The sequence below is a fragment of the Alexandromys fortis genome, unplaced genomic scaffold (assembly GCF_014885135.2).
Source record: "Alexandromys fortis isolate MF-2015 unplaced genomic scaffold, M_Fortis_MF-2015_v1.1 scaffold_16, whole genome shotgun sequence".
Lineage (NCBI taxonomy): Eukaryota > Metazoa > Chordata > Mammalia > Rodentia > Cricetidae > Alexandromys > Alexandromys fortis.
Genome location: NW_026067893.1, coordinates 11,898,525 through 11,914,762, shown reverse-complemented (window position 1 = coordinate 11,914,762; position 16,238 = coordinate 11,898,525). Strand labels below are relative to the sequence as shown.

The following is a 16,238-nucleotide window of genomic DNA, read 5'->3' as shown; positions in this document are numbered from 1 at the left end:
TATATATAGTCTTCCAGCCTGGCTACATTCTGTCAAACCATTGGCCAAAACAGCTTTTTTATTCATTAACCAATAAAAGCATCACATACACAGAATGACTTCCCACAGCACATCACAGTAGCCTAGTCAATGGGTTCTATGTAGATCTTGGAGAGTTCCAACTCCACATTAATTTCTATTTAAAAAAAAAAAAACGGTCTCTGGGGTGTGGTTGAAACTATTTAGCTGCTATATTGATTCAAAGTGTCAGTATGCCTGAAAACAAAGCCTTGAATCCAAGTGCAAAGGACAGATGGTCAACATACTACCTGTAGCTCTTGTCTGAGAGAAACACAGGTAGCGCCTGAGGGAGCGTTAAAGCTGCCCAGGTTGAAACCTCCCTTTGAGTGCTCCGTGCCGCAACTCTGTTCTGCTGCCCCTTTAGGCAGATGTTGTGTCCTGCAATCCTTCCCCATTGTGGGCTGCAGGGGATCTTCTGGTTGACATCAATTTCAGGAAGTTAGTCCTGTGGAAACCTGAGGTGGCAGGGAAAGCCCAGAACATCCTAATGAGAGCCGCAGACTTTGTAATAGTGCACGTCCTGAATCCAGCGGGGATCCTTCCAGCACTGGCCAAGAGTTCTTTGCTCCTAAGTTCTCCGTCTGTAAAAGGGGAAGATTGATATCTCCTCACAGCGGTCACATGGCTAAAGTGTGACATTACGTGGGAAGCACCGAGCATCACACACGGTTGTGAGATGATTAGGGTCTTTCCTTCTGGTGGGGCAAACACACTCAGTTTTTACCTGTGGGTTAGTTAATCAGCACCGTAGTCGAGACGGGGGGGGGGGGGGGGGGGGAACTGCGGTCTGCTCTTGGGAGCAGGAATTTATGTCAGTGTCGTTTCTTTTTTGTCGTCTCTTTTTCTTTTTGGCTTCAGTTCTTTTTGGCTTCAGTTCTTTTTTCTTTTTGGCTTCAGTTCTTTGTGTCCTCGGTCTTCAAGTGGGAACGGCATTTTAAGAAAGCAGGCATTACTGCACACAGACCACGGAGCTCTGAAACTAATGCTGTCTCCCGTCGCTCTCCTTGCACAGGCCAGTGACCCCAGTACCTTTGAGCTGATCCAGAAAATTCACACCCTGCAGAAGCGACTCATCAGCAAGACAGAAGAGGTGGTGGAGAAGGAGCTGCTCCTTCAGGTATGTCTCCCTGCGTGTGCTCCCCAAACAAACATGGCCATCTCCAGGAGCCTCAGAACTGGTGGCTTGGCAGTGGTGCATGCCTCGTCCTAAACTGTAGATGGCAACAGCGGCTCACACAAGAGCAGACAGCCCGATTAATTGTTCTTTTATGCTGCGATCACTGATATTTCAAGAATCCCAGAAAATGAAGTTCAAGGCTAGACTTAGGCAATGTGAACATTTTCTCACTTCCCCGCAGTTCTATTATTTGTCAAATTATTTTAACCACCTTTCTTCCTATCTTCATACAGTGTGAAATGCTGTGATTCCAACTTTGAAAACGGTTTTCACATAGAGCACAAATGATCGTCCCCAGGAGGGTCTGTGTGAGTGAAGCGGAACGATGTGTTTGAGGATGTGGGGTGTGCATGTGTGTGTGTGCACGGGCAAGGTGTGTACACACTGGTGCACATTCACATGAAGGCTAGAGGAGGATGCTGCCATCTTCCTTATAGCCACCCACCATATTCTCTAGAAACAGATTTTCTCAGTAAGCCTGAATCTTGACTAGGCTGGCCGGTGAACAAGCTCCCAGGATCCACTTGTCTCAAGCCTCCTGATGCTGGGGTTACGGGAATGTCTGACATGCCTGGATTTTACATATAATAGAGGAGTCAAACTCAAGTCCTCAGACTTGGATAGTGAGAGCTCCTGCCCCCGGAGCTATCTCCCCATCCCAGCTTTGAGAACTTTAGGAGGTAAATCCTGGCAGTTTATCAGTCATGGAGGCCATCGCCACCAGCTGCTGCTCCTCCTCACTCCCAGTGCTTCCTCCTCCTCCCTCCCCCTTCCCTGCCTCTCCTTCATCTTTACCAGGCCATCCCTTACCCTGTGCTGGCCATTATGTGGTGTGGAGGCTTTAGCTATCCTGTCTCATTTCCTCTGAGCAGCTCGTGTGTGACCCAGATCACCTTCAGGTGGTGGTCAGAAAGCTGGGGCCTGGAAATGTAAGGATGAGGTAAGAAAGGCAGGTCTGGCACCAGGTGGTCGGGACTGGCATTCTGTGTCTATTGACTCGCGGCTATGTGATTGTTATTTCTCTGCACCTGAGGTTCCCAGGCTCTATTAAGGACAATAGAACCCATTAAGATGAGCAGCGTAGGCGCTGAAAGACCTTAGCCACTCTCAGTTCGTATTAAATATTGATTCCAATGTGACCTTAACTGTTGGGTGACCATCTGTAGTTGTAGGAACTTCTACGCATGTGCGAGAGGAGGCTTTTGCCCCTCTTCTACTTTGTATTTGACCTTAGATGTGTTTTCCCCTAAAGTTGGCTGCACAGTACAGCACACAGCAATTGGGACACATCCCTGCATGGAGTGAGCATGACATTTTCCTCCTGTCTTGGAGCACAGTGATGGAGGAGGCAGGTTCTGCAGTGGGCAAGCACTCTCTTCAGAGGTTGATGGGTTAGTGACTTAGGGGGACTCAGAGAGGTTTTTCAAACATTCTTTCCCTTTATGTAAAGCAGGGATTGTTAGTGCCAGCTCTCACTGAAAGAACATTCCTAACTTAGAGGTCTTGCAGGGATAGCCAATCAGAGCATGGGCATTGGGGACTCACCAGAGTGTGCACTGTGCCATTAAAAACGCGATTACAATGCTCCACACCAAGGCCAGACCGCTGGAGAACAAAGGCTTGAGACTCCAGCCAGCCAGTTGCCCCAGAACCCCCACCATCCTTGACTTCACTCTCTCACCTCTTCTGTTACTATTGCCACTTTGTAAAATTTAAAGAGAATCAATTTTGTGTTGTGTCAAAACTCAGTTTTTTAAACATGTTGTTTTGTATTTTATGGAGAGTCTGTTCTGTTCCATATTGGGGAACATAATTAGGAAAGCGTGTTTGTCCCTGGGTGAATGACTGTTTGCCACATTAGTGCAGGTGCCTGTGGGGACCAGGAGCCTCTGACGCCCTGAAACTGGAGTTGCAGGCAGGCAGAAGCCTCCTGATGGGGGTGCTAGCAGCCAGACCTTGGTCTTCTGCAAGTGTTGCTAACCACTGAGCCATCTCTCCAGCCCCTGGCGCTATAGCTATGTTATTTATTTCCTCTTATATACTTGGGTTTTCTCTGTTCTTCTACTTTGTCAAAGTAGAGGCACAGTCGTGAATCTCTCCTCTCCTTTCCCCTCCCCTCGTCTCGTCTCTCCTACCATCTCATTTTATCTTTTCTCTGTTTTTGGCATTGAGGATTGAACCATGCATGTTTGAGACAGGAGTTCTGTCCCTGAGCTATGCCCACAGCCCTTTTATTTTCTCCTAGATGCATCCCAGTCCATAAAGTATCTTTTAAGTGACACCTGAGTCCCTTCCCATAGGTTTTGATATAGATGGTATTTTTATTTAGTTGTAAATCTTTTCTCCTTTGAGAATTGCTTCTCCATTGAGAATAAGTCTGAAGGATCCCCGTTCTTTCTCCCGTGAGAATGAAGTGTGCACTTTAAGGTCTTCAGATCCATGCGTGTTTAGGCTAACTTTCCTTCTGGTCTTCCACTGAGGACTGTAGTAGGTGTGATCTTTGGAATCTAATACTGCCTCTGAGCATAAGTGATTACTTAGAAGTAAATGATCCTGGGGTTTGAAAAAGATGCATGTCTTCCACACATTGTGAACTCACAGAGATCCACCTGCCTCTGCCTCTCCAGGGTTGGGATTAAAGGCGTGTGCTTTTAAGGTCATGTGCAGTTATTGTCCCTCAGGAAATGTCTACCTTGTGTTTTGAGAGAAGGTCTAGACTTATGGCATAGGCCAAGATGGCTGACTCGAGCACTCCAAGGTCCTGTCTCTGCCTTCCTGGTGCTGGCATTATATTCATGTGCCACAGCACTTGACTCTTTCATGGAAATCCTGGGTCTTAGACTCATGTCTGTTCAGCAGATACTTTATCAACAGAACTACCCCCCAGCCCACCATTGTGCATTTTGACACTTTTGTGCTAGCCTATAGGCTCCACAGAGGCAATTGTTTTTCTTCCAAATCTGATTTCTGAGTCTTCCTATTGATTATCACAGCCCTAGCATCACCCCTACTAATATCTGTGCAGCGACTGATTAATCCTGGAAGAACGGTGGTCCTCTGAGAAGTCGTACGTCTTACAGACACGGAGTTCTAATTTTGGGTCAACAAATTAGGGAATTATTCTTCCTGTTGTCTTGGTACTTTGCTATTAACTTTGCAGGGGTTTGGGGCTTACTCTTGGTTTATGGATCTGTCTGTGTTTTCTTTGTATACAGAGGCAGGCTGACTCCCACGGGTGTGCTCCAAGTCTGCCCCTTGCTGTGAGTCTAGCAGACAATGGTCCCTGAGCTTCACATTGCTGCTGTGGTGGGAAGATAGAGCAGGCTGCGTTCTTGCCAGGATTGGAAACTTAGGAGTGGATGGGGGGATTAGCTTGCTGTTGTCTACCAGGGTTCTCTCTGCTTTAGGAAAGCCTGGGCAATCAAAACATACCTGCATACGCCATTGCTATTACTCTGCTCAGCCCCCGTGCCTTCCCAGTCCACAAGATTGATGACAGTTTTCTTTAAAGACATGTGTGGGATCAGGCTAGCCTGTGTGTGGTGATGTCTGTCATTACATCATCATCTTTGTCATCATCATCATCGTCATCATCATGTATCCCCAATAAATAATGAGCGTAAGGCAAGGTGTTGTTAGTACAGGAAGTTCAACCTCTTGTTGCAGGCACTTGCTAGCACAAGGCTCACTTAGAGCAGCGGGGATTTCCACCTCAAGTGCTTAAATAACTTTATCACTTTATTTTCATGGCCAGGCAAGAAATTAGAAGCAGTGAAGTGAGCTTTGCGTATTGGAACCAGAAATGTCTATTGTTGGTGCTCTTGGAGCTCAGAAGCGAAAAGAAACGCTGGGTACTGCAGCGCAGGGCACTGTGGGCCCCTCTCTAGGAAAGAGCTATCAGAGTCAAGGCAAACCCAGGCTTCTACGTCACTTCATTTCTCAAGGCCAGCTGGAAATGTGCTTGCTATGTTGACTATTACTAGCTAGCAAACCTTAAGAATACCAAATGGGCCTTTTAAAACTTAAGTCTTGAGCTGGAGAGATGGCTCAGTGGTTAAGAGCACTGGCTCCTCTTTCAGACAACCCAGGTTTGGTTCCCAGCACCCACATGGCAGCCAACAACCACCTGAAACTCCAATTCCAGGGGCTCTGATACCCTTTTCTGTCTTGTGTGCGCACTGCCTCTACATGGTATATTTGCATATGTGCAGGCAAAAAATTAGAACATACTCAAACAACTTAAACACAAACAAAACCCACATGCCCAGCACCCTTGGGTGGCAGATGGGTGGTTTGCAACCCCAGCTTCGGGGCCTGGAGAGGAAGGAGAAACGAAGAAAGGACGTCACGGGCCACTTTACTCGCTTTGATTTCCTAGATCTCATTCGCTGCTGTGGGTCCTCCACGGAAATGCAGAGCCCAAGACTGAAGGAGTGTGCTGGTGTGGGCACTTGGAGGTGAATCCAGTGGAGAGGCAGGGAGGTAAAGAATGCTTTCTTGTGCAGGGCAGACAGGTTCCATGAAAGAAGAGCTTCCTAAAGCTCTCCCTTCTCTTGTGGACAACGATTCTTGCTTTATTATTGTGAGCCATTCAAAAACATAAAGGTGTGTCCTGGAGCATCGGGAGAACCCTCTCATGCAAGGGCAGCAGAAGCACTCTGTGTCCGAGGGTTCCCTGCGGCCACTGCATTCCAGGACGAATGAAGCCAGTTGCATCTTCGTGACAGAAGCCCTCTCAGTTCTGTCATCGTAGTGCACTGGGACAACAGGGTGCTGTGGGACTTGGACAATACTTTGGAGTGGGTTTGGGTACCCCAAATCAGATGCTGGGGGAGGGGAGGGAGCTGAAGGGGCCCAACGACTTCTGAGATTCTACTAGGAATCAGAGAAACACCTGGAGAGCGGCCCCCTCCAGTGGGTTTTATATTTATTTATTTATTTATTTATTTATTTATTTATTTATTTATTTATTTATTAAAGATTTCTGTCTCTTCCCTGCCACCGCCTCCCATTTCCCTCCCCCTCCCCCAATCAAGTCCCCCTCTCTCGTCAGCCCAAAGAGCAATCAGGGTTCCCTGCCCTGTGGGAAGTCCAAGGAGTTGCTGTCACAGAGGAGAAAAATCATAAGACACAGAAAGGTTAAGACTTTTTCCCAAGGCCCTGTGACTGGGACCTGGTGGAGTATGGAATTATATGTTGGCGGTCAGCCTCCAAAGATTCTTTTCTACCATGGAATGCAATGTAGAAGCATCCGGGCACTGAGTGCACCGTGTACAGACCACCCTGGGCGTGCTCAGAGCAAGCTCATGATTGTCACGGCATCTAGAGACATGGTATTCCAGGCCTAGTCTGGGGCCAGGTCCAGCAGCCCTGGCACCCCCGAGAGCTTTGCAGAATTGCTGTGTTTCAGAGGTTTCCAGGGCCAGCATACCACAATCTTCACCTTTACACGACCCTCGGTATTCAGGACCCCGTTTAGGTCTAGAAGTCAGTCACCTTCTCTTTGTGGGAGACTTCAGTGCCTCAAAGCAAGAGCCCTGGTGTGGGAAAACACAGGGGCTCCCGGGCTCCTGGCCTTGCCATGTTGTATCACCTTCTCACCTTGGTTTCCTCCCCTGCAACCTGGAACTTGTCACCTCGTCAACACTCTCCTATTGTTGGGTGATTAACGGAGAGAATTGTGTGAAGTGCTTAGGAGAAAGCTCGAGAATTAGGCAATGCTAAAAACCCGTGATTTGATTTTGGTCGTTTGCAGTGATGATAAACCCAGGCTGTGGCCCTCAGTTTTCACACTCCAGGCACCTCAAATATTTGGAGGAAGACCGCAGATGTGAGTGTCCAGGATTTGAGGACTGTTGCTGGACCAGCAAATTGCCCACGTTAGTGTGAGAAGTCTCAGGTGTTTCTTTGTTGATGGAGACATGATGATTTTGATCGTCTTTGCTAGGAGCCTGAATAGATTTGGCAGGAGCTCCAGAGAGTTTTGAAGAGCAGTGCGAGCGAGCCAGCCCTGCTCACGTTTCCGGAATGCTGAGTGGTGTCTAGCCACCTCTGCTGACCATTCTGTTCTGGCTGCATCCACAGCAAACTCAGATAAGGGAGATGCTGCTGTTTTTATTCCATAGGGGAGGGAGGTGAACTTGGGCATGAACTTACACAGGAGGGGAAACAATACCTGACCAAACATTTACTGCTCAGAAATGTCAGCACTCTGATTATAACCCAAGGTTTGGGAAATGAAGGCACGGCGTGGGCTGTGCCTGACGTGTTTCTCTGTGGTCCTCAGGTAAAATGCTGGTCATTTATTTAGTTTGTTAGAAAAAAAAAAACAAAAGAACTCCTCTCTCTCTCTCTCTCTCTCTCTCTCTCTCTCTCTCTCTCTCTCCCTCCCTCTCCCTCCCTCCCTCCCTCCCCCCCCTCTCTCACACACACACATACACACACACGATATGAAATTTAGGGCTCAGAGTCCAGAAATTAAGCTTTAATTGACACACATTATTTCCTTATTGACCACGGCTGTCCTTGTGCTATCAAGGTACAGCTGAGTAGTCGTGATGGAGACTGAATGGCTCATAAGGCCTCTGTATAGCACTTACCATCCGACCCCATACAGCAAATGCTTGCTGACCCCTCTTACAGACCTTAGTCATTGGAATTCAGAACACAGCCCCTAACTGCTGTTCTCTATTGCCTCCACATCACTAAACATTTCATTTCTGGGACGAGTTCCTGCCTGCCCCCATTCCAAAGTAATTGTTCAATTATTTAACAACCTCTTTAGGATTTGGAAGGCTGAATTCTAATATTGTGACCCAGTGGCTAGTGGTATAGCCTCCACTAAACATAATGCATGTTGGATCTGTTGGTGTCTGGACCAGAGGTGGTCCACCCTAGAGCTGATTGAGATGATTGGAGATGTTCTCTCACTAGAGAAACTGAGGCAGAGCAGTGCTGAGAGAAACCATGCAAGCTGGACCTCTCGGTCAGTGGATGTTTGCTCTTTAGTAGAATGAAGGGAAGGAATGGGACGAGAGAGACACAGCTTCCCTGGAGCCTTGCTGGCCTGGGCAGAGGACAATAGAAGATTTAGGAATAGCCGTGAGCATCTCCCCAGTTTCCCACAGTATTTTGTTTATTTACCACCTCTTCTTGGGACTTTTGAAGGGTGCCTGCTTTCTTATATGGGCTCCTATGGGAGGAGGAGAGGAACAAGCTCTTTTCCTAAATACCCAGCACTCCCCCAAATAGCACTGTTAGTGGACTTGGGTATAGCTGGCTTTTGTGGACTGTCAGCCCCTAAATCATGACACAGAGGCTTTTATTAATTATGAATGCTGGCCTTAGTTTAGGCTGCTACCACTAGCTCTTATAACTTATTTAAACCCATTTGAAGCATGATTAATAAAATCTCAGAGACAGATATTAGGGTTCAACCTGAAGACCAGAAAAGCAAAGCTGATCCTGCCTCCAGTAAACCTCAGAATGAGACTGAGACTGAGAGCTGTCTCCTCCTGTTTTATAATCCTCTCCAGGGCGTGCACCACTACCACCTGGTTTCTATGGCAAGCTAGTGTGGCTACTGGGATTAAAGGTGTGTGTCATTGCTGCCTGGTCTGTAAGGCTGGCCAGTGTGGCTGTTTTACTTTTCTGAACTTCAGGCAAGCTTTATTTGCTAAAATACGGATGAAATGCCACTACACCCATTTCTTTTCATCTGTTTTGCCTTGGAGTTTTTGCCTTTCTTTCCTTTTGTATGCTCCACTTCCCTGTTTCTTCATGTCCAGCTGACTGGCTGCTGGGTGTCTCCCTCTCTCTGTCCCTTGTTTTCTCTTTGAGCCCAGATTCCTCCTCCTACTTCTTCTCTCTGCTCACCAGCCCCATCTAACTCTCCTCTGCCTAGCTATTGGCCATTTAGCTTTTTATTAGACCAATCAGGTGCCTTAGGCAGGTGAGGTAAAACAGCAACACATCTTCACATAGGTTAAACAAACGCAGCATAAATAAGCCACTCACCTTTACATAGTTAAAATAATATTGCATAATATAAATATAACAAATCTTTACAAAGTAATATTCCACAGTATGGGGACACAGTCTGTTTCCCAAGAAGTCAAGTTCAGCAGCTCATCCTTGAGAAAGTCAATTAAAACAGCCGCATTAATAGTAAAGCAGAGGGAGATTTATACAATGTGGCCACATTGGGAAGAGGAACAAAGCGATCCTGTGGCCTGTCCCCTTCTCCCAGCTTACCTTTGGGGTCCTGAAGTGAGATGAAAGTTTAACTAGACGGCCAGGGATGTGCATGTCTAAGGGTTCCGGTCAAGGTGTGGTCTTGCTCATTGTTGCCTTATCATTGCTTGCACTTGGAGCTCATCCTGAAGGCGGCCTGACAAGTTGTTACAACTGTGTTAGCTCTCCAGCTGGTGCCAGGATCCCCAGTCTTCTCCTTCCCCCCGCAAGAGATTCCTCAGGGAAGTTCCCCTTTCTTGGAATCTATGACTTCATTAGTCTGATAGTTAAATTGGGGGTTACAAGTATCTCTGTAGAATACCCTTGTTTTTGCCAGGACAATTACATGATCACAGAAGAGACCCAAGCACCATTCAACATAAGCTTGTGGGGGACTTCTTATATTTAAGTCACAATGTCGGGCATCATTCTTTGGTTTCTAAAAATTTCTTGATTATATCATGTCTGCTTGTGCGTGTGTCTCTGTGTGTGTGGGACGCTTGGACCACAGTGTGCCTATGGAGGACAGAAAATAGCTTGTGGAGTCGGTTCCTGCCTTTCACCTTTATGTAGATTTCAAGGATCAAACTCTGTTTGTCAGGCTTGCTTAGCAAGCATCCTTACTCACTGCGCTCTCTCTCTCTCTCTCTCTCTCTCTCTCTCTCTCTCTCTCTCTCTCTCTCTCTCTTTCGTGTCTGTGTGTGTGTGTGTCTGTGTGTGTGTGTTCAGTCTTAAAACTTAAATTAGCATGCCTGCTGATGCTCCCAAAACTTGAGCGGAGTTATGCAGGTCAAAGAAATTTACAATCCAGGAGCCACTATTTCATTTCCTGAACCTCACAGCAACTCCGTTCAGCAGATGGGGAATGCTGGCTCAGAGAGACTCATCTGCCCTCTGAAGCCAGTTCCTCCAGGGCTGGCAGCCTTAAGAGAAGGGCGGCATTGTAGGTTATCAGGACTCTTACACTCCCTGTGGAGAGCAAGTGTTTAGTATGCAGATGTTTGGAGATATGTACACTCCTGTTCAGCATCATTGGAGGGGAATGGTTTTTCCACCTGTGTCTCTTCCCACTTGCCTAGGTGTATCTCATGTGCTCAATTATCAAACGCTCCTCATATTCCCCCTGACTGCCTCTCCATAAATGGGCCAGGAACAATTCCCTGTAGTGTCAGTGTTTCTTAAGAAGAGAATGGCTCTGCTAGGCTCAATTAGGCAGAAAGAAGTTAAAAGACAGTTTATGCCCTAAACCGTACGGACCTTGAACACCTCTAATCCATGGAGGCAGACACACTGATGATTGGTTGTCTCTGTCTCTGGTGTGGTTATCAAGGGTCTTGTTCACCTTGTATTTTGAACCAGAGAGCATTAAAAGAGGGCCATGGTCACCGAGTTCCTGCCTTTACCCACATTTTCACCCCCAATTTAGTTAGAGTTGCTCTAAGCGGTCAGAAATCCAGGAAACAGTGGGTTTGAGTCTAGACATTTGATTAATAAAGGTTTCACATTATTAAATGGAACAATAGCTAGAATCCCCTGTTTGCCACACAGCGCCATCTCCTACATGTATAGAAGAAAAGGAATGACGATCCCCCGCCATTCCACCTTCACCCTCCAATGAGTGGGAAAGGAGAAGCTGGCTACTTATTTATTGTGGTAGTTGGGCTCTGTGTTGTAGCATTCCCCTGGCCACATGCTGAAGCTCTCCTGTTCAATCCACTGAAGTGACTCTGCTTTCCTTGGCCATCTAAGATTCAAAGGAGACAGAATAGACTCCCTGAGATAGACAAGTTCTGGGCTAGGGAGCAGGAGAGGCCTTCTTCGGGGAGTGTCTGGTAGAAAGCAGAGAGAAGGAAGGGCCGGGCTGTTGAGCAGATCACAATTGTGAGCTCCGGTTCACTTGTAATGTGTAAAACGGAGATGCAAACACTCTCTTTCAAACAAAGGTTTTGTGTATAGCAAACATGATCGTCTTTATGAGGCGCACAGCTCGGTCCTTGTACTTACCACATGGTGATGGTCATTACCAAGGCACTACACTTCAGAGTTAGACCGCAGAGGAACTTCCAAAGTGGTGGTCTGTCAAGAGCTTAGCAGATAGCTCAGTGTCTCATCTGTGATCTTCCCTTCAGGTGTCACTGCTGAGACCCATCCACTAAACAGGCAGTCTCTCATTTCCCTCCTGGGGGAGGGAAGCCCATTCATACTGTACTCCCGAGAGAGTAGTCGATGATGATCTTGCATCGGTTAGCTTCTGCTGTACAGCAGACCATTCCACAGCCTCTTGGCTTAGAGCAGCCACCATTTTACAAAATGTGATTCTGTCAGCTGGCAATTTGGGCAGGGTTCAGCTGGATTATTGGGTTCCCGTTCATGTGTTTGCAGCCTACTGGAGAATGGGTCTGGTGGTCTTCAACTCATCACTAAGCACAGCCAGTGGTGTCCCTGGAAGTTGAATAGGCTGATGGGAGTGAGCTTTAAGTCCCCCCCCCTAGATTGGTGGAGGCTGACTTCTATGATCGTAACCTCAAGGTTTCCGAAACAACGAGAAGGCTCCAATCTCAGTGTCCAAGTGACGTTTGACTTTCTAGACGTGCCATGTTTACTAATGTCCTATTGGACTACATGTGTCACATGGCAAAGCCCAGAATAAATATGGGGGTTTTCAGGACCAAGGACAGAAGCGGCTCTTACTACAACACTGTACCATGGTCTCCTTTCTTTGTCTTTCAGCAGAAATGCTTTGTATTCAAGCATCTCGAATTTAAATACTTGTGGTACAAGCTTCATTTTTAAAAATCTTTTGTCAGATATGGTATTTTAATATGCCTGGCATCTGGTCGATATTGTTGGAGTCTGTTGCTGACATGTTTTTCTTTCCTTTCATCTTTTATTCCCTTTATTTGTGAAATTATAGTTTGCCACAGGACATGGTTCTTTTTATAGGAGAAACAGCTGTGATGTCATAACTGAGCACACTGCCCCCACATTTGGAAATGTGGTCTACAACCCATTTGTTCATTTCTATTTTGGGCTCTGACTCCATATTGGATCAGGGAAAACATATGAGCTCAAACTGCAGTAGCTGATAAATTAATCTGGAAAACAACGTTACCACCTCCCATTTTCTTTCATATTTCTAGTTCCTGAGCTACAATGGATGTGAGGATGCTAAAGTTTGTTCTTTATTATTTACTGCTGCAGGGATCATTTTGAACGGAGTTGCATGAACCCAGGTGAGAGGCAGAACGATACAGTTCTGGCCTCAGGAACTATTCACAGTTTTCGAAAGAGCAGTGTTCAAACAGGAAATTTCAGTAAAAACAAATAACGATAATATGACCAGTAACTGAAAAGGGAAATAAATAGATTACTCAGAGTCCAGACGTTTTCAGGAATGAGTTCCTCACTGGAGTGTTTAGCTTCTTATTGGATTTGTGTACAATTATACCTTACTCCCCAAACAAAGCAGATTTTCCTTGATAAATGTTTTTGGACAGCAGCAAGATTCAATTCAGTTTATTTCAAGATACAGATTTATTTGGGAAATTAGAAGAAAATAGTTGCCTCCAAGGACCGGGGGGAGTCCTAACTGTCTTCAGCTTCTCTGCTGGTTGGTATTTCACCCAAAAATATCTCAGAGATGGAGGTGCTTCTCACAGGGATGAGAAAAATTGCAGCTGGAGCAAAAATTAATTTGTATTTATAGTGCAGGTACCTACATGAATCCTTAATCTGCTTTTTTTATAATTTTAGGGGAATTTATAGAATCGTTTAGATTGAAAGAAATCTCCAGTGGGTCATCAAGCTCCCTCTCCTTATAATGGCAGTTCTGGTTTTATTACCCTTAAAGCTGTCCTGATAGATGGGTGTCAAAGTCTGGCTCATGTTTCATGCATTTAAAGATGCACATTGCCTACCCTGGGCGTATTTAATGGAGGAGCAGACTTGGAACTGCTTATATGCCCGGGAGACCATTTTCTGAGTTCCTGACACACAGTCTCTTCTGGAACAGATGCCAGACATGTAGCATATTAAGCATTATAGAGAGACCATCAAACCTAGTTTGCTTTTAGCCCCTGACAATTGGGAATGGGGCCTTGGTGTTCTGTCTGTCGTGAGGTGATGAGGGGGGGGGGACTTTACCTCATGGATTTTTATCCTGTGCATCTCCAGAGGTACGCTGCGCCCTTAAAAGGGAGAGTCTGCTTAGAAGACTAATTATGATCGGGAGGCATTTTGGGGTGTCTATCTCGCTCCGGAAGTTTGTGAGACACAGAGGAAAACGAGACGTGGTCCTTGTCCATAGGAAATTTATAGCCCATTTGAGAAGATTCCTGAGGTATATCTGGGAAGAAATGAGGCTGGTGTGTAAGAGCAGGGCGTGGAAACCCAGATCATTACTTTATGGTTCCATTTAGGGAACACTTGTGATTACATCTGTTCACATTATGCCAGATGTTGATGATAGCGAGTGCCTAGTTGTGGGTCAGAGCTACTGCTGGGGCAGCAAAAACAAAGTGTTTGCTGTACACACCAGCCACCCGCACAAGAAGGCTCAGTGTCGAGGAGGCGAAGAGCTGCAGCCCTCCAGGATGGAAAAGGCGTTTGGGCTGGCTTTGGGTATTATGGCGCTCCCTCCAGCTGTTTCCAAAAAACATGCTGTCTTAGTTAGGGTTTCTATTGCTGTGAAGAGACACCACAACCACGGCAGCTCTTACGAAGGGAAACATTTGAGTGTGGTGACTCACAGTTTCAGAGGTTTAGTCCATTGTCGTCATGGTAGGGAGCATGGTGACGGCTGTGCAGGCGGACGTGGTGCTGGGAGTTCTACATCTTGCATAGACAACAGGAGGCGGTCTGTCTCTCTGGGCATGGCTGCACACATATGAGACCTCAAAGCCCACCTCCACAATGACACACTTCCTTCAACCAGGCCACTCCTCCTAATAGAGCCACTCCCTCTGGGGGAACATGGTCTTTCAGAACATTTTCTTTCACCATGCATTGCAGCAGGGTGCCAGAGGAGGAGAGCTTAAACTTAGTGCTGAGTCCTGGTTTTGTCAGAACCAACTTGGGGTCTTCTCCTTACTAGAACTATGCGCTATTAAGAGCGATGCAGTGCCTGTTTTTCATGTAGATTATTAGCTTAAAGTGGGTAATGGAATTTCACGTGTCCAGGACAAAGCCAAAGGTGCTGGGCTGTGAGAGCAAAGGGCTGTGGTGGTCGCAGGACTGGGTGGTGGGCAATGTGGAGGCACACAGGACGGTAACGTCTGCTGGAGGGAGATACAGTTGGAAAGAAATGCAAAGATATTTTTTTCAGGCTGAGGAAAGATGGAGGTACAGTTCTGAGAGGATGTGTACAGATGTTGTGGGGGTGTGTTCTAGTTGGCTATCTTGTGCTGGGATGTACCTCTGGTTGTATGACAGGGAACATATATTGTCTTAGAGACAAGCAATGCTGGTAACCTTGATCTGCAAGACAGCTGTGGACTCCATCATGACAATAACCTCAACTCTTATGGTAACAGCTACCAGTCTGAATGCCTTTGTGTTATATGTGCCCACTCTTGTAATATGTCCTTTTATTATAGCTATTGTGTGAATTACCATTACAATAGTTTCTATTATCAGCTCAGGGCAATAATAAGGAAACTGAGACTCAGAGTGTTTTTGTAACATGCTCAAGGCCACATAACTACTCAGTGACAGAGCTGTGGCTGAGACCCCTGTAGACTGGTGTAAGAAGCTGGCCTTCTTAACCTACATTCTGTAGGATATTACTTAGTCCTGAATGGGACACAGAAAGTTAAGAGGAAGAAAGATTGAAAGGACGCAGGCAGAGATCAAGACCAAGGAGGAAGGAATAGCTATGCAAAAGCTGTCATTTGGCCAAAGCAGCAAAGATGATGCTGAGGGGCTGTCGCTGGGATGCAGAGAAAGAGGATGCTCTTAGGATCTTCAAAGGACCATGCATGGAAAACACTGACAAAGACTGCCAAGGCCATGAGACGAAAGGCAAGGGTGGTTTCCGTTTCCTTCGTGACCTGTGATGACTGTAAAGTTGGAAAAACTGATAAGCTGCCTTGAAAGCCCATTATCCAAACCATAGCCACCCTCTGGCTCCTCTCCCTCCAACTCCTGAATGTTCTTTAAACCCCAGAAAGAGAAACTGAAAAGAAATGAATGAACCAGGAAAGCAAAGCTCGTGGTACACTCAGGACACACACACTAGCACTTGCACACGCACGTGTGCGTACACACATGCATACGCACACTCGTCCCCATTTTTGTTCTAGTATGTGTATGAGTGTTCTGCCTGCATGCACGTCTATGCACCCACTTGTATGCCACAGAGGCCTAAGGAAGGTGTCGGATCCCTGGAACTGCAGTTTCAGGTAGTAGTTGTGAACGGTCATGTAGGTGCTAGGGAATTCTTCCTACCTGGGTCCTCTGGAAGAACAGCCAGGGCTCTGAACCACTGAGCCATCTTTCTGGTCTCCCCACCATTTCGTAATCACAGAAAAGCCAGAAACCCCTTTTGACATATTTAACAATTCTTAATGGTCCCTCTGGTGAGGGATAGACAGCTATGGGGAGCAAATCTTTCCTTACCGCATATTCCAGAGGGTTACAAACCACTGATCCCTGCAAGGCTTTTCTTTTTCTTCTCGTTTTCCTTGAGACAAGGTCTTTAAAATAAAGCATTTACTTTATTTATGTACGGTTCTGTCTGGATATGGGTTTGGGTGTACATGTGAGTGTGGAT

At 46.4% G+C, this 16,238-nt stretch overlaps 1 protein-coding gene across 2 annotated transcripts in view; it reads left to right on the top strand.

Annotated features, from left to right (window-relative positions):
• Cfap58 (cilia and flagella associated protein 58) overlaps nucleotides 1-16,238 on the top strand; it is a 120,802-nt gene that overhangs the window by 68,524 nt on the left and 36,040 nt on the right. For both annotated transcript variants that reach the window (XM_050145021.1, XM_050145016.1), the window contains exon 15: nucleotides 1,073-1,177. In XM_050145021.1, the coding sequence (XP_050000978.1) occupies nucleotides 1,073-1,177 (105 nt within the window). The remainder of the gene's footprint in view (nucleotides 1-1,072; nucleotides 1,178-16,238) is intronic.